The sequence below is a fragment of the Pogona vitticeps genome, chromosome 6 (genome assembly GCF_051106095.1).
Source record: "Pogona vitticeps strain Pit_001003342236 chromosome 6, PviZW2.1, whole genome shotgun sequence".
NCBI lineage: Eukaryota > Metazoa > Chordata > Lepidosauria > Squamata > Agamidae > Pogona > Pogona vitticeps.
The window spans coordinates 106582356-106609945 of record NC_135788.1 but is presented as its reverse complement, the minus strand read 5'-3'; the positions used below and the strand labels follow the sequence as shown (position 1 = coordinate 106609945).

At 42.2% G+C, this 27590-nt stretch overlaps 1 protein-coding gene across 2 annotated transcripts; it reads left to right on the top strand.

Annotated features, from left to right (window-relative positions):
- Nucleotides 1–335: 335 nt before the first annotated feature.
- On the top strand, nucleotides 336–27570 carry CD19 (CD19 molecule). Of its 2 annotated transcripts, XM_020792896.3 has the most exons (18): nucleotides 336–3611; nucleotides 4647–4886; nucleotides 6272–6352; nucleotides 7907–7951; nucleotides 11508–11804; nucleotides 12784–12891; nucleotides 13707–13755; nucleotides 14612–14682; nucleotides 15436–15543; nucleotides 18909–18959; nucleotides 20649–20708; nucleotides 21873–21941; nucleotides 22039–22107; nucleotides 23928–23996; nucleotides 24967–25035; nucleotides 25301–25387; nucleotides 25902–25982; nucleotides 26298–27570. In XM_020792896.3, exons 1-18 carry the CDS (start codon nucleotides 3512–3514, stop codon nucleotides 26378–26380), a joined length of 1737 nt encoding a protein of 578 aa, XP_020648555.3. In that variant the 5' UTR covers nucleotides 336–3511; the 3' UTR covers nucleotides 26381–27570. The 2 variants fall into 2 exon arrangements, with proteins under 2 accessions (XP_020648555.3, XP_020648557.3); XM_020792898.3 differs by lacking the exon at nucleotides 6272–6352.
- The last annotated feature ends 20 nt before the right edge of the window (nucleotides 27571–27590 follow it).

Here is a 27590-nt window from a genome sequence, read left to right as displayed (position 1 = left end):
CCACATATGCTGCCCGCCATGTTGTAGCAATTTGGTGAGACCTGCATTGGATTGAACTCATGCCATGTCATGTCTACTTTCATCCTTCCTTCCTGACTGTTAGAACTGTGCCCACGCATCTCTTTGCACCAGCTGCAAAGCATGTTTGCCAGCCACAAACCTCCAGGGGCAGGTGGCAATTCATTTACACAACAAACATGCCTGCACAAATTTCACAGCCCACAGCCGGATACATACAGATTCTCTATCTAGCACTGCGTCACAGTGACATTGCTCGGGAAAATTATGTTTTTTGACTGCTAGAATTCCCATGGCAGTGTTGTACCAAAGGGGGAAAGGGGAGTGAGATAATGAAGACAGAGTAGGTCATATGACGCATAACACATCAGTGCATTCTACGTCCTTTCAGCCTCTGCCATGTGAGGCGCCTGCCTTACTCTGCCTAATAACAGGGCTAGCTCTGGATGAAGCAGGCATCAAGAAGGCAACTGGGAGATATTCCTGAGATTAGACTACTGTAATGTGCTCTACGTGGGGCTACCTTTGAGATTGATGTGGAACCTTCAAATGGTATAGAACGCGGCAGTCAGGCTTCTTACTGGGGTGAGAAAACATCAACATATCTCCCCTACACTTGCTGCTCTGCATTGGCTTCCCGTTCATTTCCACATCGATTTTAAAGTACTAATGATAACACATAAAGACCTAAACCGTTTAGGACCTCAATATCTCACAGAACACCTCCTCCCACCTAGACCTACCTGAATCACTTGCTTTAGTCAAGATGGGTGGCTGAGCAGCCTAACGTGAGGGAGGCCCAAAGAGAAAGAGCAAGAAAACGGGCCTTCTCGGCAGTGGCCCCTCACCTCTGGAACAATCTGCCCCCAGAAATTTGTGTGGCTCCCTTGCTGAGTGTTTTTAAGAGCCAACTCAAGACCTGTCTCTTTAGGCAGCCCTCCCTCCTGTCAATACCTAATTTAGTTGCTATTTTCAATTGTATTAACGTTGTTATTTTATTTTATTTTATTTTATTATTCTTGAGTGTTGTTAGGCACCCAGAGTAGACTTTGGTCTAGATGGGTGGGATATAAATAAATAAATACATGGATAGATAGATAGATAGATAGATAGATAGATAGATAGATAGATAGATAGATAGATAGATAGATAGATAGATAGATAGATAGATAGATAGATAGATAGATAGATAGATAGATAGATAGATAGATAGATTCAATAGTGAGCAACCAGTAGTGGGGTGCTGAAGGAGAGAGATGTGTGAACATGGTCCCGTATCCCTTAAAATGGTCTATTGCTCCCAGGTGTGGCACAAAATGTCATGGCAACAGGACACCTGAGGTGACCAATGGCCACTTGGTTTTCAAGTAGTGAAAGACGGGAGCTGGGACATCACAGGATGGCTACTTGTTAACCAAAAAAGGAAGAAAAAGTGGACAGCGTGATTTGCATAAAACTACATCTACTAATTTAGAAGAACAATTGTAAAATTAGCCATTATTTTTAGAATATAAACAAAATTACAATGAATAACTCAAGTGACATATGCCCGTTGCCATAGATGTTGAAGGAGAAACATTTTCTCCCCGGACTAATGAATCTCAAATGTGTTTCTTACTAATTTGATTGTACATAGACAACATGTGCTATAGCAGCAAATGCTTTGTGTGTGAATTAAAGTGAATGAGAGAAGAACACAAAAAACACATTGTTACAAAATTAGAAATGGAAAGTACAGATTGTTACAGCAGATCATCCAAGAGAAAAATGATTGCGAAAATAAGTTACAAATTCTTGAATTTTTTTTAAACAAATGCTTATAGGTGGAACTGTATATCCGAAAAAGAATGTCATGGATACCAATCAGATTTCTAGTGTTATATAGTTTAGTAATTCTGAATACTCAGGGAATCATATCAACACATCCATTCCCTCCGCCTGTCTCTGTTATTCACTGACTTTCTCACACACATCCCTTTCTGCTGGCTGGCTAGGCCAAAGAAAGGGGCACAGGGAAATGCGCATGCCTTGATGTTTCTGTGGGTATCTTTTCAAATATAAAGGCTGCAGTCCTCCTTCCTTTATGGATTTTTGCAGTTTCAGGGTTCTCCCTCTGAAATTGCTTTCTCATCACTTCCAGATCATGTCTTCTATAGCCGTTTTCCTCCAACGCCTGTTGATTCTTTGTTGTTTATCAGTTCCTCTTCTATTGACTTGTCAGTTCAACTGTTTACAGTTTCTTCTCTGCACAAGGATTTTGCCCTTTGCACGCTTGCACAGTTCAGATGCCTTTGCCAGCCAAACAATCCCCCAACACTATTTCCACTGGCCTGGACGTATCCTAACTAACATCAGTATGTATTACTACTAGTTCCATACCTATTCATAACAAAGTTCCATACCTATTCATAACAACTTCTTGGCTGAAAAACATCACAGTCTGGTTTGGATGAAATACAGCATCCTTGTTTAAGGTGGCCGCATCCACATCCAAAATAGCTATGACGGTGGCCAAACTCTGGCAGCAGAGGAACAAGAAAAAAAGTCTGACAGCTGCAGATTGGATGGATGTCCTTGACAGTCTGCTGTTGCTAGTCTTCCTTTCAGTATGTATCCACCAGGTAATGTTGGCTGTCTTCTAGATTAGGATTGCTAGATCCAGCTTCTCACTACACGGTGTGGCCCTAGAGACTCATCTAGAACCTCCTGTGAAACAAAATGGTGCCCTAGAAAGCTCGCAGGATTCTGTGCGACTGTTAGAAAACTAGATGGATGACCTGCTAACATGTTTTTTTAAACAGACAAAGCATTAAGGAAAGGACTGTCCAGGGGTGCAATATCTGAAACAGCCAAAGATTGATCCAGTCAGTTTTTCTATGCGCACTGGCAACTGCTGGCTTGAATAAGTAGGTCTGGAAGTCTGTGTGATAAACTGAAGAACTACCCAAGTGCCAAAGTGCTACTGACCCCGCTTGAGGAAATTCAGTTGGGGCAGCTCCTCCTCCTCCTCTTCTTAAGCATTATTTAAAGATCTCTGTGGGGAGAAAGAAGACAAGGAGAAGTGGAGGCCACAAAGACCGTATTGAAGTCTCTTGAGGAAAGTCTCAATTGAAGTCTACTTTTTTTGTTACTTTTCCTTTTGGTTTTAATATATTAAAATGAAATCTCCCTTAAATGCCTTGATAAAAGGGTAGTACATTAATGAAGTAAAGAAATTAAGTAGAGAAATAAACTTCCCATGGCTAATCTCATTGCAAAAGTTCGGTTCTTGCCTTCCTCATTCTTACATGATTTCTCTAGTTTTCTTCTCCTCCCTCAGGGCAGCTGCTCAGCCCTCAGGGGACTGTGATGGGAAGAGTTCACGCTCCAGAGAGCCCCTTTTTCAGCTAAAGCAGCTAGTGGTTGAATGTGACCGCCCCTTTTGGGCTGCCTGAGCCTCCCAGTGTCCAGTTACTGGGGCCCCGTGAGCAGTGGGGAAGACTGGAAAGGAGAAATGGTACCCATCCTGCACTGCCTGCTTCTGCTCTGGCTGGGATGGTGGGGATCAGCCGGCAGAGCACAGGAGAACACAACGAACATTGTAGAAACCACAGGTAGGTTCCATAAATGGGGAAGGTCATAAAAGGCTGGGGGTGGCATGGGAGACAGGTAGCAGTAAAATGCTATGGCCATGAAGAGTCTTTCTGACCACATACAGAGTGCCTTTCCTTTTCCCCCAAGCATCTGGATTAACAAGCAAGGAACTTGCCAAATTAAAGCACATTGTGTGAAAAACAGAAAACTTGTGGTACTCAAGTTTGCTTGTTTTATTCTTTTCCTCCCCATACTTTCCCTCCATTTTTGAATCACAACTTTTAAACTGAAAACCACTGTTATTAATTAAATCTTAGTGCAGCAACTAAGAAAACGTTGTTGATCAACACGGACATCTTCATTTTTCAGGGGGCTGTGATATCAGAAATTCTGCAACTGAAGTTAATAACTGTGAAAGGCTGCAGTTATCTGTCATGAGGATAGAAAAGGAAAACTCACAGCACTGATAATTTTCAGCAGAGACTTAGAGACAGAAATAGGAGATTACTTTATACTGGTATCACTGTTTTTTAAAAAAAATCTCCCCCCCCCTCCCCAATCTCTGCATTTTCCACAGTGCACAGCCTGATGAAGGCTGGTTTAGGTTGATATTTGTTCATTTTTTAAAGTAGAAAAATAAAGGTACTGCAATGCCCTTACCTTTGTATTCTATAAGGATCAAATGACTTTGGTTCTCTCCCCTACACCTGCATAAATATATATATATATATATTTATGCAGGTGTACATATGCCCATATGTACTAAGATCATAATTACCAGAGGTCCTTTTTTGGCTGTCCCTACATTCAGACGTGAAACAGGTAGTGACCGCAGAGAGGGCCCTTTTTGGGGTTGCACCCAGCTTTTAAACTTCCTTCCAGAATTCCTTCACTGTCTATATTGCTAAATTTTCATTGAAAGCTGATCTTTTTATATGCCCAAGCTTTTCTATCAGCATTTGGATAATGAGACAGACAGTTTTACCTTTACCCTCATGATAAAATAAGAAAGAATTAAAATGAAACGTTCAGTATTTTTCTCTTAAATCCCCCAGAATCTCACACAGTGTTCCTGCCATGCCCTTTTCAACGTACACTGACTTCCAGTTCTCTGACCTGGATCAGTCCATCCGGGGACTACCTGCTTTCTGTCTATGCTAAGTACCATAACTCCAAAGCCCATCTGGGTGATGCATGGAGCTTACTCTACGACACATCTGAAGATGATAACACATTGTTTAACTGTACGTGGGATGAAGTTTCAGTGACAAAGTACAAACTCTCAAATGGAACTGGTGAGTCTTTTCATTCTGAAAAAATGTATCTAAAATGTGGACAGGCTATAACAAAACTCTGTGGCAGCTTTCTTCAAATTGAATCCATTCAGTTGTTTTTTACTCCCATCATCTAGTCATGACTGGATGGAATTAACGGGAATCACTGTATAGAAGATCACAAGGAACAAAGCTGCAGAACATTGTCTAGGGATGCTTCACGCATGTGTTATATTTATTAATTGTGTCCTTCTCCCACATTTACAAATGATGTGATACTGAACAACTGGTCAAAAATAAAATGTAAAGTATTTTATTTAGGCAAATTAATATTCTCCCATACAGTCTTCAGATGTGATCATTAAGTATGTAAGTTTTGTGGCTTTTTAATTCAGAGTACCTCTCAAAATCAAACTTTAAACACAGTTTAAACTTTAAACACAGTTTGAAAGTTTGGTTTCGAACTTAAAATGCGGAAGAAGGAAAGGAAGTTTGGGATTTATGAAGAAGCTTATTTTGGAGGACCTCAAGTTAGTAATAAGGCACATGATTCCCATGCAGAATTCCTGGTATTTCTTTTTTTTTTAAACAGACCAAATATCAGGTGGTAGAAAATCTCTCTCTCTCTAAGGTCCTGGAGGCAGACTCTTACCCATACCCGGTTAAACAGACTGCCTTGTACATCAGATAGAGAGAAGGCAGACAACTATAGAAATAATATGCAAATAAATCTGTGAAGATTAGTCTTCGCCATCAGATGAAACCTATCAGGCATTATGTACAACTCTCTGATTTTCTCTGAATCAGAAAAGAGACATAGCTGAAGTGTTCTGGTAGTTATGGCCCCAAAATGTAATTTTTCCAAGCTCTGTTTATAAGAGGGGAGAGATCTATTTCCATCATATAGTGTTCCAAAATATATATATTATTATTGTAGCTTTACTTCAAATCCATACTATTAATGGAAGAGATTTAAATGCTTTGCATTTTAACGGTGTTAGGAAACATGCTTACTGTTCTGGCTTTAATTTTTTTTCCCTGGACAGGGGCATTTGAAAATTCCTCTTTAAACAATGTTTGTGATATGGACTGCTATTACATTCTGTAGAATGAATTTTAGCGTATCCAAATTTTCTGCAAACATCAGCATTTATTAATACAATCCAGACATGACCAAGTTCAACATACCGTCCCCCCCGCCCCCTTACTTCTAATTTGTAGCACCCCTGTGAATTAGTAACAGTTCTGCTCTGATCAGAACTACAAGGCCCCAACAGGGAAAACTGGCTTTACTTTAACTTTTACTCAACAAGCTATAAGTCTCTTAAAAGTACAGTCTGGGCCATCCTTGTATGGGCATGAGCTTTGATTCTAAGAAGTGTTTTCCTGTGATATCCCTTTTACAGATCCTTCACTATCTGGGTTGTCATCTAAGAACTTCTGGACCTCAGTTTTGGAAGCCTTGAAGCTTGTCTTGTTATATCAAGGTCTGAGTGACCACTGTTATCTTAAACGGGGTTGTTTCATGAAGATCATCACTTTTTAAAAAAAATGTGGACTAATGTCGCTTCTGGAGATTAGGGGCTCTGAAGTTTAATCTTCATTAGATTCACAGTAGAATGGTTTAGGACCTCACCATCTGGCAAAGCATCTCTTCTCAGGTCTACCACCTGTTCCACCTGCAGCTCCCAAGCCTTGACGTTATGGGTGGCCATCCTCAGAGAGGCCCAAAAGTCTGCTCCTAGGAACTGGGCCTTCTTAGTGGTGGCTGCCTCTCTATGGAGCTCACTTCAGGCAGAGGTGCCTCAAGCCCCCACCCTCACAGCGTTCAGAAAGCAAATAAAAACATGCTTCTTCAGTTACACCTTTGAGAATCTCTTCCCTATGCAATTTAAAGCATTTTATTTTCTGACCATCTGATTTTGTTGTTCAACATGATGTTATTGTTGACGCCATCTTGGGTCTTGGGTTTGTACCTTTGTGATGTTTATGGGCCTAGGGATTTAGGGAGGGTGGTTCTTTTTTCTTCTGATATTTTTCTGTTATTTCTATATTCTGTAGTAACCCACCCAGAGTAGTGGCCTGCCACTAAATGGTGGGGTAGAAATGTAATTAATTAATTAACACTGAGAAAACATATACTGATTTCCCTTGAACATGGAGTGTATCTCAAACTCCTGCCTACAATTCAAGTGGGACATTACATTAGGCATCCTTCAGTCTCGAAAGACTATGGTAACTTGCTCTGTATGGAGGATTTGGAACAGCATCCAGTGTGGCTGAGGAGGCCAATTCGAGAGTGATAATCCCTTCCACACTGAAGACAAATACAATCTGTCCCCTGTGCAGCTCCCTGATTTTGCTGCTTTCGTGACTTCTTCTTTGCCTCGGCCTGCTGGACAAGGGTCTCTTCAAATTGGCAGAGGCCTTGATGCAACGCTTGCCTCCAGGCTGAACGTTCTGATCATACAAGTTAAATTTTCACCTCATATGCTATGATCCAAACCTCTGTTTCTTGGAGGGGTCAAACTAGGGGTGAAGGCAAATGTTTCTATGATTAACATGCTTCCCACCACCACAAATATAAGCCTAAATAGTCAGACTTACAAATTAAGTCCATTTTTACCTTCCAGCGACCAATCGCAAAACAAAACACATAGTCAGGAAAATCTCTTACTGTGGCAACCAGATATCTTTACTACCTAGGGAAGCATCTCTGCAAAAACCACAATAAAGATATGGTAAAGTTTGAAAAGAAACACATTTACAGCTAATCCAGAATTAGGGATGAAAGCACAACAACACTGGAGATGTCTTTAGAATTTACAAAATCAGACTTTAAATGAATCTTGTGCTTAAGTCCTGAAGACCAGTCACCAAATAAATCAGGATAATTTACATACTCTTAAAAGGCAAGAAAAGTTCTTGCTATAACAATCAGATGTTTTATTTGGTTAAGCATTTCCTTCTTCTAATTACAGGATATCTATAACAAATGGTTTTTGTCATGTTACCTTTACTTTTTGTTTCCTACCTTGTAGATGAACACCTTGAAGAGCATGAATACTTTGACAATGACACAGATGGTAAGGAGGGGTGTGGATGTAAATAATAGCATAATATTAAATAAAAATGTACAGTGGGGTCTTGACTTGAGAACTTAATCCGTATTGGAAGGCGGTTCTCAAGTCAAAAAGTTTGCAGGTCAAATCTGCATTTCCCATAGGAATACATTGGAAACCATTTGATCCGTATCTGCTCTTTTCCGTCCATAGAAACTAATGGGAAGCTGCTATTCTGCCTTCGACCACTGGAGGGGGATATTTTGTTTCTTTTTTTCTTAGGTCAAGAAAGGTTCAGGGAAGGCAGGGAAAATACAGTCCAGGCAGTACAGTATCAGGCAGTCTGAAGACTGTCTCCCAATCCACTCTCTAAACGCTGGGAGGAGTGAGGAAGCAGACAGGCACCCTTTTCACTGGCCAACAGTTAACTAAAAGTTCACATTTTGCACTTTCCCTGCCTCCCATGTGGGTTTTTTTCAGTTCTTAACTCAAATCTAAGTATGTAAGTCAAGTCAATATTTTCCTATGAGAGTGGTTCTTAAGTCAAAATGTTCTTAACTTGAGCCGTTCTTAAGTCAAGACCCCACTGTAATATTATGCCTTTGAAATCATCTTCTGAAGGGTAAAAACTATTGAGCTATGCATGTTTTCTAAGATTTTGGTTTTGGTAGAATTAGGTGGTAGATATGGGTAATCAGATAAGAGAGAAGATAGGGTTTTTCTATTTTTAATAGTTCCTTAGAAGAGGAAATTTCAGCAGGCATCACTTCTAATGTACACATGTACAGAGGCAGAGCATAAGTGAATGTTTATAACAAGTACATACCAATACTACTCCTTTATCACCAAACCACCAGCACAAATAGCAAGTCAGCTGTTCTGCTCTGTCTAATTTCATTAAAACATGGCTTGTTGTGACCTCTGAACCTGTGACCATGGCCTGAACCTTGTTTTCCCTGTTTGCCTATTCTGATGCAACAGCTGATAAAAGAGGTGCAGGAGAAACAAACTATAAGAGAAGGAGAAGGCAAGGGACCCTTTGCTTGGCCATCTGTGCCATTCATGGCTTAAACAACAGACCATGACTGATTGTGGTGTGTGAACACATTCTGTATGTCTGTTGCAATCTCACTCTAAGACTGAGGACTGATTTACTGCATTCACATGGACCTGCCTTCCACCATCCCACTGGCCAGCAATGGGAATGACTGGGTATAAGATTAGTTATTCCCACCTATGCCTTCTTGAGTCATCACAGCTCCCAATGTGCCCCATTGCCAAAATAGTACAGTCAATTACATGTCTTTTTTGGATGCCTTAACAAACATTGTTTCAGGGCAAGCCATGTTGGTAGTTCGACTCATGAAAATGTCAAGAGTCAAGGATCACAGATCTGGGAGGAATGTCCAAGGAGATAATAAAACCAGTCTTGTAATATTTACAACACAGGCTTCTTAAAATCACACCCCCTTCCACCCAGTCTACGAGCTCGTTGTAACTGTACACATATCATGGCCCATTTAACCATATAGGCTGAATTAATGAGCAATGTTGTTGTGCAGGGTCAGAACATGTGCCACATAGAGCCTCGTGGCGCAGTGGTTAAAATGCTGTACTGCAGCTAAAACTGTGCTCACAACCTGGGGTTCAAATCCCAGGTAGCCGGCTCAAGGTTGACTCAGCCTTCCATCCTTCCGAGGTCGGTAAAATGAGTACCCAGCTTGCTGGGGGGGCAATGTGTAGCCTGTATAATTAAATTGTAAACCGCCCGGAGAGTGCTTGTAGCACTATGGGGCGGTATATAAGTCCAATAAATAAATAAATAAATAGTCTGTTGAATAAGGAGGGATGGTGAGATTGCCAGGTTTCAGCCCTGTGAATGAATTCTCATGAGAGGGCTCTCTTTCTCCCAGTCTGCACAAGAGGAGAGGAATCTCAGACTGGGCTACACTTAAGGAGGAGATAGTTGGAACAGCTGGATAGCTCAGCAATTTAAGTAATCTGACTGTGGAGCCAGAGGTTGGGGGTTCAATTCCCCACTGTGCCTCCTTGACAGCATCTGGATTTGATAATCCATAGGGTCCTTTCCAGCTCTGCAGTTCTAAGATGATGGTGAGGATTGTGTGTGTTCTCCACATGTTCCTAGCTGGTGGCAGAGTTCACTGGCTCAGTGTGAAGGTGTTTGTGTTGCTTGAGATGGCACAACAGGTCCAAGCGTATGCACCTTCCACTCTCTTCCATATTCTTGGCACCACCATGCCATCTGGAGCAAGGCAGGATGTGGAACACCAGTACTGTGACCCCTGAGCACAAGGCCTGGCAGCAGAGGCATGAAACTAAGAAAAAACTCATCCACTCCATTGTTTGTCAGCCGTGCCCCATAATATGCTATCAGGTTTCATCCCTGAAATATCAAAGAATGTTGGCAACCCTAATGGAGGGAGAGGCAAGGGGCCGAGGGAAAATGACAGCATCCAGCACAGAACAGGCCTCATACCCCTGCAGGATTTCCATAGCCAATGCCCTGCACAAGGTAAAAGTGCATCTCCTATTCCTTACTCCATCACTGGAAGTTGCATCCCATATAGAGGAAGTTACCAGTTAAAAATGAGAGCATGCAGAGGAAAGAAATAAAAGGCTAGGGTAGATTGTTTGTGCTGCGGAAAAAGCGAGATAGGCAGTCATTTGGGTCTCTTTTATTCAGGTGATAATGACTCTGACACATTTGAAGAGGAACTAGAAGACAGTGAGGGAGAGGAGGATTCAAGTAGTGGTAACAGCTCCTTTCCTTTAATGCTAGCCAAACAGGTTGACATCAAAGGTTGCTTTCCATGTTTGAGTGTGAAGCAGGAGTCGGGGTTAGAAGTTCTTAAAATTGAAATTGTCTTGGGGGGTGGGGGTTCTGTGGTTGTGATATTTTTTAGGGGGAAGCATTACTGGAATTTTACTGGAAGATTTAGTAGGGATTGGAGAAAAGTGAATGGGACAAAAGAGGAGATTGAACTGGTGGGTTTCCATCCAGAGGTCTGGACCGGGTTAGATAATGGGAGGGAATTCCCTTGGATGAGCTGCTAGGCAAGAGGACATGCCAATAGTGTCACCTAGAAAGAAGGGGGCATGAGCCAAATGGTGATTTAGGTGAGCACTAGCAGCAGTAAACCTTAGTTGTTCCCTAAGGTGGCTTTTGAAACAAGACTGGAGCGGGGTGTGCTCTTGCTTGGCTCTCTTCAAGCATTTTTATTGGGCAAATATAGAGATGTTTTCAAAACAAATGTCAAACCTCCAGTGGTCAGTTAGATCTAAGCACTGCTCTTTAAACATTTATCCGTCAGGTTTAAGACCATTTCCCCCACAATGGTGCACTCCACATGTCTTGGAGTCTTTCTGACTCACTGGGGATGATGGGAATTGTGGCCCAAAAGCAGCCAGAAGGTCCCACTTTGGGGGGGGGGACGCTGATACAAGACTGAGGTTTTCTGAAGTGTTCTTAAAAATTCAATTTTAAATAGAGTTTAAGATTTTACATTTTAGCTTCACACTATGTTTCTACTCAACCTGCAACTACCTTCTTCTTCTATAGGTCACCGGAAAGAATTTGCTCAGCCAGAAATGGATCTGAAATCATTCCCCTGTAATGCCTCAACACCCAGCAACTGGACAAAGGGCTCCTTGCTCTGGATTGAGCATGATTCAATGTCTGAAATAGAGAGAGTGCTGATAAATGTAACAATACAGCGCTCTTCTCGTTCCTGGCTAAGCATGAGATCCAATGTCATCTTTTTAATCCTTCCATCAGTAACCTCTAATGATTCTGGAACCTACACTTGCCAATGGAAGAATCACAGGCACCGTTTTCAGCTAGAGGTGAAGGCAAAGAGTAAGTCACGAGTGGGCAGAATGAAGTTCATGGAATGAACTTGTTAGTTTCAGAAGTATTTTCCAGTAGACCAATAAGCCTTTCTGACCCAGAAGCCTTCTTTCTAAAATTTGGTACCATCCAAATAAATTGGGATGTGGCTGCCATCTTTCCAATTGCTATGGTGGACTAAGGATGATGAGTGGTGTAATCCAGCTAGTCTCATCTTTTGTTTTTACCATGGTAAAACATAAAAACAATATGAAAGAAATATAGTGTGAATTAAGATTTTCTAAATTGCAGAAGGAACTTTATAAGGTGGTGTGTGAAGAATTGTTTCCAGACTGTGCCCCCCCTTCAAATGTACCAGCCATACCCCCTCCCTTGAGAATGGGTGGTGTAATTCAACACATCTGAAGGGTGATATCTTGCAGGAGGATGATCAATATCAATTAAAATTTAAAGTGATAAAGTGATTTGAAGCTGGTGTAATGAACAGATGAACCTTTTCTCCTCAAGTTGCAGCTTAATTACAAAGCAGAATTTGACAATTAAGCTGAAATAATTAAGCACTGCTGTCCTCTGAAGATGCCGGCCACAGACACTGGTGAAATGTTAGGAAGAACAACCTTCAGAACACGGCCAAAGAGCCACAACAACCATTAGATCCCAGCCATGAAAGCCTTCGCGAATTTATAGACATTGTTGATCTTGAAATGTGAACTTGCTACTTCATTTGTTGATTAATCTGTTGAATTGTTATGATTTATATGTCATCTAGAATTAGAAGAAATGACCATAGCAAGCTAACATAAACAGAAACGTTGAAAAAGCACCATTTATGAATTTAACAATTAAAATATCACCCTTTAAATGTGCTGCTCAAAAATTGAAAGAATTAGGGTAATGAATAATTTTTAATGAATTGTTTCCCACCTCTGATAGAGACATGTTTAAAAACAGAGCCAAGTTAACCCTTTTCCCTCATACTTCTTAAAAGGCAACTGGAAACTTCTTGGAGATCAGCTTTGGATAATATGGATAGTGGCTCTAGGCTGTGCCGTTGTCTGTGTCAGTTCTGTTTTCTGCTTCCTATGGCTCCAACGTGGTGAGTGTTATAGGCACACAGCTAAAATCAATCACAATACAGTATTTAATGATGAAGTTCTTCCTGTAACTCCTTCTCTCAGTGCTTGTAGCTTAAACCTAATGCTTTCAAAATAACCTGTGCCTACATAAAAGTGACTTACGGGGCCATGTAGATTTTACTTTGTGTACTATCAGCAGAAAGTGAACGGACAAACAAGTTGGCCAAAGAAAAAGAAAGCATAAAATATTGTTGTGCTTTAAAGACTGTCTCCCAGAAAAATCTCTCAGCATCTCTGTAGCAGTCAAGTCTTCTTGGCCTACAGCTACTGCCCTGGCCAGGACCTGCTAATTAAAGTAATTAACAGTTTGATTGTCCCATGACTGTGTTAACAAACAGTTATCGCTTTATTATTAGTATCTTCAACTGGTCATGAGGATACGTATGAATATACTGATTGTATACTGTATTTGCATTTCAGTGTCTGAAGAAGTGGATGCTGTTCCACAAAAGCCTGTGCTGAACTAAAAATTGTCAGTCTTTAAGGACTACAGCTCTCCTTTATCGTGGCCATGTTCAATTTTTGCTCCAGCACCATATTGCTATTTTCATGCCTCCTGATCAATCTTGGAAAAGTTGCTTTTATGGATTATTGCTCCAAGAATTACCTAGTCAGCACTTTTCCAAAATCTAACCTGATACATTGCTTTCAGGAGAAACTCATCTACAGTACATGTGTGTGTTTGCATATGTGAAGCTCTTTGGCAAGGTAGGATGGCTTCTGGAGAGAAATTATTTCATACCAACCATTTTGTAACCTTTCTCTTCAATTTCAGCTGCTCGTGCTCGTAAGCAACAGATGAAAAAGAAGTCTCCTGGTGGGAGGCAAGTATCAGAGTGAGCAAGAATGCAAGGATGGTTGATAACAGTGAGGTTTGTGGAGAAAAGATGAGTTACAATCAGTAGTGGAAGAACCTGAGAGACTATGTTGCAGAGAATTTTTGGTTAAATTCCTCTAGCTGTGCAGCAGAAGTGCAGGGATTTACAGAGCAGAATAGCTTCAAGCTCCCCAGATTAGTCAATCACTCAACTGGCACTTACAGTCTCAATAATTCACTCAGAGACATTTGTAACAGAAAGATTAAGAAGTTTTATTACCAAACAGATCAAACAGCAAACTGACAAACATGAGTGCTCGCAGCAAAAGACTTTAACAGGACTTACTGTCTGCTACCAACAGACAACAGAGAGGCGGGAAAGACTGAGCAGAGAGGCAGGGCTCTCTTTGAATTCAAAGGCAGGAAAGAAGAATTGATTAGTGCTGGACAGAGTGACAGTCACCCTAACCCAGAAAGATCCCTTTCAGCCAAAATATTAAAGGCAGCATGCGAGACTGCAGACGCTCAGACAGATTGGTGGCCTCCATCCCTACATTAATTAGGCTGGAAAACAAGGATTCTCCAATAAACCAAGAAGAACATGACATGATGGGGCTGGCTGTATAAGCAACTCCTAAGGCAGATGACGGACTCCAAAATCCTATGACTAGAACATCCAGTTTCTGGAATTTGGTGTACACCTTATGATGTCCAATCCACTTACATTTTTATGGTTGTCTAGCTCATTTAATAATGTATATCCTGCCACTTGGGCCCATTAAGGCCCTCATAGTGGGCTGTGTCAAATTCATGTGTCAATATTCCATTAATGTTACACTGTATTGTGTTCTGGTTTCTGGAAGGTATTTTTATGCCAAGCGGAAAAAGGGACACATCTCCAATGGGATTCTAATGCACCCAGGAAATCAATATGGTATGTTACTGACTCACTACTTTCCTCCCACTTAAGAGAATTAACTCTTGTTTTTTGTTCCAGACATCCATTTTATAACTACCTGATGCAGCAGTGGTGAAGAGTTAGTTTCAGATGGGTGGTTAAACGTCCTCCCACTAGGCTTATATGGAGAATGGGACATCATCAGGCTTTGCTATAACCCCTGAGGTCCTCAGGTGGAGCACCAGGTGGAAATTCTTCACTTAGCACTTATGCTGGGAATCCAGATTTGCTCTTGCTCCCTCCTTCTTGCCCAGGAGAGAGCGAGGAAGGTTGAAACTCTGGTCCAGCTCTTGCAAATGCTTTCTGAGCAGGTGATATTTTGTCCTCTTCTCCAGATTGGGAGGAAGAGTCACACAAGGGATTTCTTACTATTGTCTCTGATCACTGATCGGAGATAACAGCAGAAATTTCTCTTTGCTATCCTTCTTAGCCTACAGGACAAGAACTGGGTGGAGGCCGAGGGGCCTGGGAAGGGGGCATCCAGGGAAAGTTGTAAGGCTAGATTCAGACCTCCTGTACCAGTGGTTCCCAAACTTGGGCAACCCAGGTTTCTTAGACTACAATTCCCAGAAGCCTTCACCACTAGCTGAGCTGGTCAGGGTTTCTGGGTATTGTAGTCCAATAATACTTTTGTTGCAAAGGACTAACACAAGCTTTCCCTCTAGAAGTAGCCACTGGGTGAAAGAAGGACAATCTTTTTATAACGCTTGCATTTTCCCCCCTCTTAAGCCACAGATGATTTCTCGTATGAGAATGTAGTACAAGACACGGGTCCGAGGAGTGGCCGGCAGCTACTTCAGAAAGGGAAGATCCTGCCCAATAACGTCAACATGGAAGGTATGCTTAGGTTGTGGTGGTGGAGAAGACAAATACTGAGACCACAAATAATGTCGCAAGGCCCAACTGGATAAGATGTTATCTATACATCTTTCATCTTGTGTGGCTATAAAAAATAGTTTATGGGGGAGGAAGCATCAGACTGGGGTTATGACATTGAGTGAATGGGAGCTTTAGCAGATTTTTTTCTTGCTATGGAGGGGATCAGGGTCTTTTCTCCCTGCCCTTCCAAGTGTAATATTTAAAATAAGAGGACGATTTGAAACTAGTGGGAACTTCCCTCCACAAAGCAACCATCAACTGGAGTAGGGGGAGCGCCCCACCTTTCCGGCTTGGAACATGATCTGCTGCCACTGCTGTCTCCCTCTCGCTGCTACTCTGAACTTTTTAGGAATTATACAGCATGCTGAAACTATTTTGGAAACAGGGTTCAGCATCCCAGATAGCTCTTCTAAAATTCTAACTAAAACCTGGAGCTGATTATTCAATCACAAGCATCCAGAGCAGAGTCATCAGCATCTGTTGGAGGAAAGGGGTACTGTAATTGGGATCCCGGCAGGGATAAAAGCAGCCGCTTTGAAAAGCAGCCGCTTTCCTCATGCCAAAGTACAGTACAGTACTTATATCCCACCATCTACTCTTGGGAAGAAGTAAAAAAAGATAATGACTTCACTCATGTCACACTTTATTTAGCCCTTAGGCATTTGAAGAATGAAAGGAGAACATTCTGAGTGAGAGTAAAAAACTTCCTAACTGTTAGAGCAGTAGAACAATGGAACCAAATATCTTGGGAGGTGGTGAACACTCCAGCACTGGAGGCATTCCAGAGAAAATTAGACAACCATCTGTCAGATCTGCTTTGATTTGGATTCCTGCATTGAGCAGAGCCTTGGACTCAATGACCTTGTAGCCCCCTGCCAACTCAGTTATTCTATGATATTCTGTAAAATGACAGCATGAGGGCCCCATGACATAGGCATGTTGCAGCCACACCTAAAGCGGTGCGTGTGTGTATCTGATGTGAAGTGGATCATAGAGTGAAGGGGTTGGGAGCACACTTCCTCTCCTCTGTTTTCAGGCTCTACCATCCCAGGATCTGTCCCTCAGGCCAGTGGTCTTCAACCTTTTCCACAGACCAGTTGGGGGGGCAGGGTCTGCGAGTGGGCACGGTGCACTCGCGAGCATGCTTGGTGAGTGTGGCACGCTCATGAGTGGGCATGGCATGCTTGCGCACATGCACAGATGTGCATGGCGCGCTCATGGGTGAGTGGGGTGCACTCGTGCAGGTGAGCATGGCTCGCTCGTAGGTGGGCATGGTGCGCTTGCGGATGAGCAGGGCACCCTCACACGCATGTGTGAGTGGGCGGGGACCCATCTGTGTGGGTGGGCAGGCCATGCCTGCATGTGGGCATGCATGGGGGGAGTATGAGATTCGTCTCCATGGCCTGGTTCTGCGAAGGCCATAGACTGACAGTGGGCCACAAATGGGGGGGGGGTTGGGGACCCCTGCCTTAGACTGTTTATTCTCAATAGGTTTTTGATATTGGAACTGATCCCTGATTATTATGGGATTGAGCAAAAATGGTAGGGAGGGAGAATTTTTTGCCACATTTGAGCATTAAACACTGCAATTCTGCTTTACACATTATTAGATGGGCCTGTTTTTGAAGATGGTGGCCTGCCATAGTCATGTGGCGATTCACCCTGTGGGTCCAGAGTATGAATTAAACCTTGCCAGTTATTTTTTAAAAAACACTTTTCTAACCCCAGAATTTCTGTTGGCTGTGGGATTCTGGGAGTTGTGGTAAAAAAATTCCCCAAAGTTCCACTTTCTATGCCAAGGAATTTAAGAGGTGCTTTCAGATGGGAGGCTTAAATAGGAAAAGCTCTAGCATGACATTTGGGTGATAGTGTGGTGGAGTGGCGGTGGGATGTTCCCAGCAAGCCCTTTTGACATGAGCAGAGTCTGCTGTAAAAGCTGTAATTTATTGATAAGAAGAGCTGTTGCAAATGTTTCTGAGTTCTTAACGCATTTTTTGTTTTGCAAGAGAAAGGTACAACCATATATGCTGCAAGCGTGAGAAGAAAAAAAGGGGGTTAAAAAGCAGATCAAAAATTTAAATTTGTGGTTGCCTTGTAAGATGTGAGCTAAGGAGCAAAACGTTGCACAGGAAATGTGTAAACCTGTTTGAAGGGGAAGGAAGAGAGCGACACCTCCTTCATGGGGAGAGTAGGTGGAGGAAGCACTGGGTACGCATGGAGGCTTCAAACCACAAAACCCCTGGCACAAGTGCTTATGGCAAGACCCTGGGAGCAGCACGTGGCAGGCCTTTCACAGTACAGTTCAGCTGTGCAGAGGGCACACCAAGCAGCCAGAGCACAGCAACCCCCCCCCTCTGCTGTTTTCTTATGCAGAGCACAACAGCAATTGGGCGGTGGGGTGGGTAAGAGTGGAGGAGGGAAGGAACTTCGGTCGAGTTCACCGAAACAGAAGATTGTACATAGTAAAGCTGTTCCTGCAGAGTGCAGGTAGAGGAAACGTCATGATTGAATGCTTCACTACGGTGGGATGATGATGTATGGAAAACCCCAATAGGCATAAGATCAGTGTGATAAGGGAGAGTTGAGCTGGCTTTCTACAAAGACTGAGGTGTTATTTCCCTTCAAGTCATCTTAAGAGATCCCTCAGTAGATACAGTTTGCTATCATTTAGGAAAGGCTTTGCCTTTTCATCTCCTACTTCAGTATGGCTATATCGGCGCTTTCCATGTGGCTCATCTGCAGCTTCCCACTGCTCCCTTCCCTACCTGAGTTGACCGTCTCCCCATTGGTTAGTTCACTGGCATGGGAGACAGCTGAGGAGCTCCTGCTGGGAAGTCTTTTTCTGGATTTCTTTCCGTACAGCTCCTAAGATTTACCTGCGGACATGACCGCTGGCGATTCCAGGAATTACAGGGGAAGGGGAAAGTAACTGCAATATTTGTTTCATTCCTGAACTATACGCAGTGCTAGATAGTACTGGAGCAAAGGAACAGTAATGGGATTCAGTATGCATAATGATAGGGGGAAAGTGGGGAGGAGGATAGGAAGGGAAAGCTGTGTATCTCATGGGAAGATGGCGCAAGGGGAGCCCAAGCTACGTCAACCACTGTGATACGGCCCCAGCTTATGGTTACCTGTGGCCCTTGGGGCAAAATAACATCTTGGATTATGTCCTAAAATATTTATGCAGCTCAACAGAGTGGCAGAGGGGGAACATAATAACTGCTACCAAAGTCTTATCAAATGAGTACTGTTAGGCTGTATCCACCTTTGCTTGTTTGTTTATTTCTCTCTCTCTCTCCCTCTCTCTTTCGCTCCTTCAGATGAAGAAGAGTATGAACATCCAGACAGTGAAACAGAACTCAAATCAGATGGTAAATGGGATATACAGTGGGAAAGTAATTTGTAAGGTGTTGAACTTTAGGCCCACAAGGTGTATGCGTAGTATATTGCACTGTGTCAGTTAGGTATTTGACACCACCCTACTGATTAACTGTGGAAAGTCATGGGGCAGCAATCGAGAATCCTTTGCAGCATTGCAGTTGACCTTAGGTTCTGTCAAGTCCTTTCTAAATGATGGAGACCCTGGGTAGCAATGACCCTCAAAACATACTGTCATTTAACAACCCTGCTCAGATCTTGTAATTAAAGGTTGTGGCTTCTTCTACTGAGTCATTTCATGTTACGTCTTCCTCTTATCTACTGCCTCTTGTTTTTCCCAGCATCATTGTCTTTTCTCGTCCTTCTCATGTGATTGTCTGAAATACAATAATTTCAATTTAGTTATCTTAGCTTCTAATGAGAATTCAGTCTTGACTGTTCTCAAACCCACCTGGTATCTTTGAAGAATATAAGGCTTTCCCCCAATATGGTATCCATGAAGTTCTCCTTCAACATCATATTTTGAAAAAATCCGTCAGGGGAGTTTTCCGTGCCCTTTCAAACTTTCGTCATCTTCTCCTGTCTTGACTACAGTCTCTATTTTGAGTGATGAATCAAAGTACAGAAAATCTGTAGCAATTTTGATTTCTTCATTGTCTACATTACTGTTATGCAATTCTTCCGTAATAAGAAGTCTTAATTCAACTGTAATCCTATTTTCCATTTTCTTCTTTAACTTTCATCCATTGCCATTTCAAGTCATTGGTATTTTCTGCTGGTGATATTGTGTCATCTTCATTCCTGAAATTACAGTGGTTTCTTCCATCATTTGTCACTGAAAATACATTACTTTAGGGGGATGAGGGCAAGGGGAGACCACAAAAAACTGCCATCTCATGGCTTTCTATGGTCAACCTCTGCCTAAAATCAAGACAGTTGAATCCAGAATCTCTTGCTTCACTGCAGGAAATTGTAGGCTATAGAAGTGAATTGGAATTCAGTACCAAAAACAGAACAGGAGCTCAGACACCTATGGCTGAGGCCCAGTGTGAATATCAGTACCTGATGTTAGGAGCTGTTTGCTTATAAGAGGATACCTAGCCCAGTGCTGCTCTGTGCTGGGGAAATGGCTCACATTGATTTGTGTGAAATGGTTAGATTGATTCCAATCTAAAAGCATTGTATTAGAGTGTGACATAATAAATACCATACTCTCTAAACATAGAGAGGACCCTTAGGTAGATGCCAGCAAAGCTTCAAAACTTTACTTTTTAACACTCTAGCTTCCAAAATCCAACCTACCCCCACCTCTAAATACGGCCAGCGACCATGCTTGTTTGTTGGAAATTCTGGGAGTTGCAGTCCAAAAGTGTAATTTCCAAGCTCTGAATATCAGGTGCTGCAACCCAGAGCTAAGAAGCTTTAGCTTTTAGGACTTAAACTCCCTTAATTCTCCAGCCAACATGGTCATAAGGTGCTCGTATGAGCTGTAATCCAAGGTAAACAACATGTCCAAGATCTACTGTTATCAGAAGCAAAACAGGTTGGTTTAGAGGGGAACTGACACTACGTTCACAGGACGTGGAAGAGAAAAACTAGGTGGCGGTACAGGGAGAAACAAGACACACAGGCTGACGAAGGTATGAGTGACCTAAATCATTCTAATTCTCTTTTTGCTCTAGATGATGACAACTATGAGAATACCCAGGAAGAAATGAAAGAGGGAGACATCATTTTGAATGGTACAAACACTTTGATCAGCACAAATGGTCATCTCATGAGATCGCTCCAGCATGGGTTTCCAGCACATTTTAACCATAGCAAGAGAGCAGTCCTCGTTCTAATTGGTCCCTTTTAAAGAAACATGCTTTCAAACTGCTAGGTTGGCGAAGAGCTGAGACAAAGTGACGGGAGCTCACTCCATTGTGTGGATTCAATCTTACGACTGCTGGTCTTCTGACCCTGCAGCACAGAGGCTTCTGTGGTTTAGCCCACAGCACCACCACGTCCCTCTAACAGAATATAGTACTATGTACCTATCTATCTTGTAAAGTTTCTCAGCCCATTTTATGGTTTCATTTATTCTGCTACTTGTAGTAACACCAGAACAGCACGTTTTCCTTCCCATTTATATTTATTTATTTATTTATTTATTTATTGGACTTCTATACCGCCCCATAGCGCTACAAGCACTCTCCGGGCGGTTTACAATTTTAATTATACAGGCTACACATTGCCCCCCCAGCAAGCTGGGTACTCATTTTACCGACCTCGGAAGGATGGAAGGCTGAGTCAACCTTGAGCCGGCTACCTGAGATTTGAACCCCAGGTCGTGAGCACAGTTTTAGCTGCAGTACAGCGTTTTAACCACTGCGCCACGAGGCTCTTGCAGTGGAATGTTAGGAAAGTGGGTAGGGTATCCATATGAGGAATGGTCAACGGCTGCATCTGGCTACAGGTTGTCCCCCTGCTTTAGGGTCTGAGGGAAAGAGATGATACCTTCTCAAAGTAGGTATCGCTGGTTAGAAATGGAGACAGACAACTTAGTATTTCTGAGGTAATAACGTATTATCTCTGCAGAAGAGCATTCTTCATAGCTGCTGTTTGAAGGATCAACAGGCAAATGGGCCAATCACCAAACAAAAGCAAGCTTATTTGCAACTGGCTAATCTGCAAAACAGCACCACAAGATAATCAGACCTCTTTTACTGCTTAAGGCATCTCAGCGTCTCATTGCAAAACTGCACTTCTCTGTTTCTCCCCTCAGATCCTTTTAAATTAAAACGACTGTGATTGAACCTGGGCTTTTTTTTTTTGCCTACATATGACCTACAGCCTTTCTTTTTCTTACATCTTTTCTTCATAGACAGAGTTTAACCTGACAACCACTGCTCTTTATTTCACAGATAAATTTCTCTACGAAAACAGCACAAAAAAGACAGAAGATGGCTCATACAACAGGAGCTCAGATATTGGTAAGGGAAGGAGGGTTCAATGGGGTGGGTGGGGAGCAGGTGTCATGGGACTATATCGGCTTAATTTTCTAACCAACCACTGCCTTGTAACCCACAGCTGACCAACTGTATGAAAACAATATCCAGGAGGCTCCTAAGATTCTGACTCAAGATCCACTTGATGAAGGTAGTGTCCGAGGGAGTGCATAGAGACTTGGGATGGTCTAACTAAGCAAGAGGGGAATGCTTGTCAAATTTGCGGATGATATCAAATTGGGCGAAATAGCTAATACGTACCCTGGAAGACAGAAACAAAATTCAAAATGACCCTGATAGGACGGAGCACTGGGCCAAAAGCAACAGAATGAAATTCAACAGGGATAAGTGCAAAGTACTGCACCTCGGAAAAAGAAAACAATTGCACAGTTACAAGATGGGGGATACTTGGCTAAGCAAAACTACCAGCGAGGAGGATCTTGGGATTGTGGTAGATCACAAACTAAATATGAGCCAACAGGGTGATGTGGTTGCAAAAAAAGGCAAATGCTATTTTAGGCTGCATTAATAGAAGTATAGTTTCCAAATCCCGCAAGGTGCTAGTCCCCCTCTATTCAGCACTGGTTAGGCCTCACCTTGAGTATTGTGTTCAGTTCTGGACACCACACTTCAAGAAGGATGCTAAGTCCTTGGAACAAGTTCAGAGGAGGGCGACAAGGATGATCAGGGGGCTCGAAACCAAGCCTTTTGAGGAAAGACTGAAAGAATTGGGCACGTTTAGCCTTGATAAAAGAAGACTGAGGGGTGATATGATAGCACTTTTCAAATATTTGAAAGGCTGTCATACAAAGGAGGGGCAACATCTGTTCTCAATCATCCCAGAGTGCAGGACATGCAACAATGGGCTCAAGTTAAAGGAAGCCAGATTTCGGTTGAATATCAGGAAAAACTTTCTAACTGTTAAAGCAGTACAACAGTGTAAGCAGTTACCTTGGGAGTTGGTGAGTGCTCCAACACTGGAAGCATTCAAGAAAAACTTAGATAACCACCTGGTAGATATGCTTTGATTGTATTCCTGCACTGAGCAGGGGGTTGGACTTGATTGCCTTGTAGGCCCTTTCCAACTTCATTTTTCTATGATACTATAAAGAGGAATTTAAAAAAAAAACCCTCAGCTGAATGGAAAACATACAGTATACCCCCAAAGAAAATACAGTATTGTTTATTTTAGACTACACTCACACCCAGACAAAGTTATCTATAAAATTATGAAATTAACAGATACTATACACAGACTTTGATACCTTCAGAATTGTAGAGATAACTCTTTGAGAAAGAGAGCTTGATCTCAATGCATGCAATGAATAAATCTGAATGAAGCAAGACACCCTTGCTGGGATTAATCTAGCACAGAATTGGAACCTCTAGTTCTTGTTTGAATCTGGACCAGTCCATTTTCTGAGCCCTCCCAGATAGCCACACCTCATTCCGTATGATACCACTGTTGTTGGTTTCCCGTCTATGTGTGTTCCCATTCTGGACTGTGTTCATACTTTAAACTTCACACTTTGGGTTCCAACCAGCACTGGAGAGCATCTTGAGTTTTCAGAACTTCTCTGAAGTTGTATTTGGCCTGCAGTTTGTAAGAGCATCCCTACCCATGGCATAGCTAAAAGCCATTCCTTACCCCTGGTGAAAGGAGGGCCTCAGGAGGGAAGGACCAGTAAGACCTCTCAATGGGATGGAGAGCCTTATTTTGCCATATGTCTCAATACTACATCTGTATGTCAATTGTTGCTCTTAGTGGCTTTCATCACCCCATATCCCTGTTATGAGACTTTCCTCTGTGGTACCATCAGCAAGCTGCCATGGGAACACCCTTGGCTTTCTGTCTTAACCTAATAATTGCCCAGAGAAAACATTATCATATCTCAGTAAAAGGCAGGCACCCCCTTAAAGCCATTCAGTCCCACTTATGATGGTAATCATATCTCTTTGTTTCCCCAACAGATGGTGAAAATTATGAGAACTTGGAAAAGGAGACATCTTTCAGCCCTGGTGCAGCAAGGCTGATAGCAGGTACTAGATAGAACCCTCAGAATGCAAAATCTAAGGCACCTTTCCTGAGACTCAAGGTAGACATTACGGGAATATGTATTCCCTATGGTTTATGTGTTTTCCTTCCCATAATGGCATTTTCTAATGACCTCGGCAATCTTACTTGCAAATTAAACCTGTGCTTATATTCCAGTGGCCAATCACAAAATACAGCACACTAAATCACAAGTTTCATACACCACTTAAGGGAGCTGTTCTAAAAGTATGCTACATGTGGTAAACCTACATGTTTACTAAAGACTAAGAAAACAGTGTAATGTGGCTAATGTTTGGGAGTAGGTTTGGAGAGACCCAAGTTCACATCCCTACTTGGTTATGAAATTGTCTAGGGCGAAGTGTCCTCTCTTAGCAGAACATCCCTCACAGAATGATCGGCAAGATAAAAATGAGGTGGCTGACTATTTTTCGCTCTCTGGAAGAATGCTTAGGTAACAAATAAATAAAATAGCACATCATCGTCATTACCGTTATTACTGCTACTAATAACTAGTACTACATTTTTGTTCTGTAATTCTTCCAACAAGCTTAGCCTGGAGGCAAGCGGTGCATCACGGCCTCTCCCAATTTGAAGAGACCCTTGTCCAGCAGGCCGAGGCAAAGAGGCAGTCCCGGAAGTAGCAAAACCAGGGAGCTGGACAGGGGACAGATTGTATTTGTCTTCAGTGTGGAAGGGATTGTCACTCTCGAATTAGCCTTTTCAGCCACACTAGATGCTGAACCAAGTCCTCGATACAGAGCATGTTACCATAGTCTCTCGAGACTGAAGGATGCCTAAAGAAAAAAAAAGGAGAGCATCCTACTCATTTATCATCACAACAACCCCATTACTGTAATTAGTTTGGGCTGGGTACTTCTCTTTTTACAGTACATTCTTATGTTCTTATGATGCTTCTGTGAATGCACTGGCTTTGGCATCTATCTTTATGCCCAGGTTTGCGCCTGCAGCTGGCTCTGGATCCTCATGTGGACAAGCAGGATGGAGACAGTGAGGCCTCTACAGGTGAGGGTAAAAGATGGTTGGATCTTTGAATCACAAGAATCCTCCAAGTGATTCTGGTTTTGCTCTTCCCGTTAAAAGCCTGGAGCCTAGGCACTGTTCTGAAGGGGGTGGAGAAAATATTTTTCAAAAGGCCTATGTTTAGAAAAAGGATGGCTGCAATATACTAGGAAGCTCCAGATAAGTTAAATTACAACAGCTACAGTAGGTCCTTCATTTAGTTGAGACCCTATTACTATCACGTATGAGTACTGATTTCCTCCATCAGGCTCCCAGTCCTATGAAGAGATGAATGGGTCCTTGTCCCCCAGTGCAATCAAGACCCATCTGCAACCCAACACAAGCAATGAGGAGGGTAAGTTCCAAAACACCAGGGTCTTCTAAGAGGGAAATGTGACCTTGTGGGTTGAGAACAGAGACACCCAGGAGCAGTATGCAGGGTTAGCACACTAGAAGCTCAGGTGTGGCAGCTAATGGTCAAATGTCTAAACCTTGTTTTTGCATATATTGATATAAATAATACTTTTATATTTTACAAATATAAGCAAAGAGCAGATTTTTAGGATTGCTCTGAACCTATGGATAACAGCAAAAAGGAAGGTGTGAATTTCTAATATATTACCTGATTATGGGTGGTTGCCATTTCTCTTCACATACTTCCCTGGATGGGGCAGGAATTTCCACCTCTGCTCATAATTACATATGTCTGTAAATACTAGAGAAAACTATACCTGCTGAATTTCCTGTTGCTGGGAGGAAGGAGAGTTAGCAGCTGTATACTCTGTGGCTACGTCCAATTATATTCAGACCTGTAAATTCTGTTTAAGGGACTAGAAGTTAAGTTTCTTTTACCCAGGTCTCTTTTGCAGATGCTGATTCCTACGAAAATATGGAAAGCCCAAACAATTTAATTTCACGGAAAGAAGGCAACTTGGATCCATATGGAGAAAGTAAGTGGATGGGTTTAGAGGGTGGAAGTGTTGTGTACCTAGATATTTTCACAGTTGAAGCCTTGTGTTTTCAAACCTGTCTTTGTTACCTAATCCCAGAAATGTGGACTTCTGGGTTTTTTGTTTTTTTTTTGTTGGTTTTTTTTTTGTATAACAAAAGTTAAGATTCTCTTGTTGCTGAATTCTCTTCATGATATTGACTTCTAAATGTTCATAAAACCATTGTCTGTAAGAGGCTGTGCTCCCATTTAGGTTATCATGCGTAGCTTTTATAATCTCTCCTATTCTTGTCTCCCTCTTTGTTTTCTTCCACAGATGGAGTCTTCAGTTCCACCCAGCAAAATCTTTCCATTCCTCTTGGTACTGATCTTAACGGGGATTTGCTGTGCTCAGACTAGAACTAGCCAAAGAGGCATGGGGCAGGCTCTGGAGCTTGGCCCTTTGCAATTCCTTTTCTCTCTCAGGTCAAGATGATTCTACCAAGAATTTCGGGACGTTGCACTCTGTTGCTAGATTTGTAAGTCTAGGCACAGGAGTATGTAGAGTGCTTCTAAAAGGCTGTAAGAAAGGTCTGAGAAATAAGACTCCTTGGGTAGACCTTCGGCAATGACAGCTGGGAGGAGTCCAAACATCTGGATGGAAAGCTGAAAACAGCTGAGAGTAGGCAAACTATTTTTTTAAAAGGAGATTGATAGAAGACATCATTTTATATGTATATTGTCCCACAATCACTTCTGGCCAAAGATAATTTTTAAAATAATAATAATGTTTACAGGTTCATGTAGGTAAACAAAAGCTCAAGTGGTAAACATGCTATTGATCCATATCCACACCCCTTTGCTCCAATGTTTAATTGTCCTCAGAGAATCTAGCTTATGAACAATCGCTTTTAATTATTCCCAGAAGCAAATGGTACAGAGTAGAGACTGGTTGGACCCTGTGGCAATTATAAAGTTACTTTCCCCCAGAACAACCAGCTGTGTTGTAACTGTAATTGGTTGGTGCCTGTGACATTCACAAAACCATACTGCCCTAGCCTTGGCCTGGTGCAGTATTTCAAATAAAAAAGACTTGTTACAATAGGTGCTAGATTTAAATAAACTTGATGGCTGTGTGGATTTTCTCTCATTAATTCGATGTATAATCCATGGAGTTAGCAGTGAAGAGAAAGAAAAAATTGGCTCTCCATTGAGAGCTAAGTACATATGTTGTTAGATCAGTGGTGGAGGGAATCAGATCTTGATCAAAAGCGGGGGGGGGGGAGCACATTACCAGCTCCTGTAAGAAGGCACATCTGTACACATTCAAGCAGAGAGGAAAGACAAAGAAGTATATGCCACATATGAAATGGCTTATCTTTCAAATCATGTTCAGTTCTCTAGAGGACAAGAAGACAAGGCTATAGATCTCCAACCACTGTTCACAGGATTCTGGGAACTGTAACTTAGAAAAGTATATTTTCACTGTGGAATATGTATATTTTGTATATTATCCTTTGGCCGTTCCCCCCCCCGCCCTTACTTTCTTATCTTTCAGTTTGCCGTGGCAGCTCTGACATCCTGTAAAATAAAAACATTCTATAGCTAAATCAAGTTTCTTGGGCCATCT

Excerpts from the sequence above, each read along its gene's own strand:
- CD19 (XM_020792896.3), top strand. The coding sequence starts at position 3,512 with ATGGTACCCATCCTGCACTGCCTGCTTCTGCTCTGGCTGGGATGGTGG. Across the intron at positions 3,612-4,646 it reads GAACATTGTAGAAACCACAG|AATCTCACACAGTGTTCCTG; the intron begins GTAGGTTCCATA and ends TAAATCCCCCAG. Across the intron at positions 25,036-25,300 it reads AGACAGTGAGGCCTCTACAG|GCTCCCAGTCCTATGAAGAG; the intron begins GTGAGGGTAAAA and ends TTCCTCCATCAG.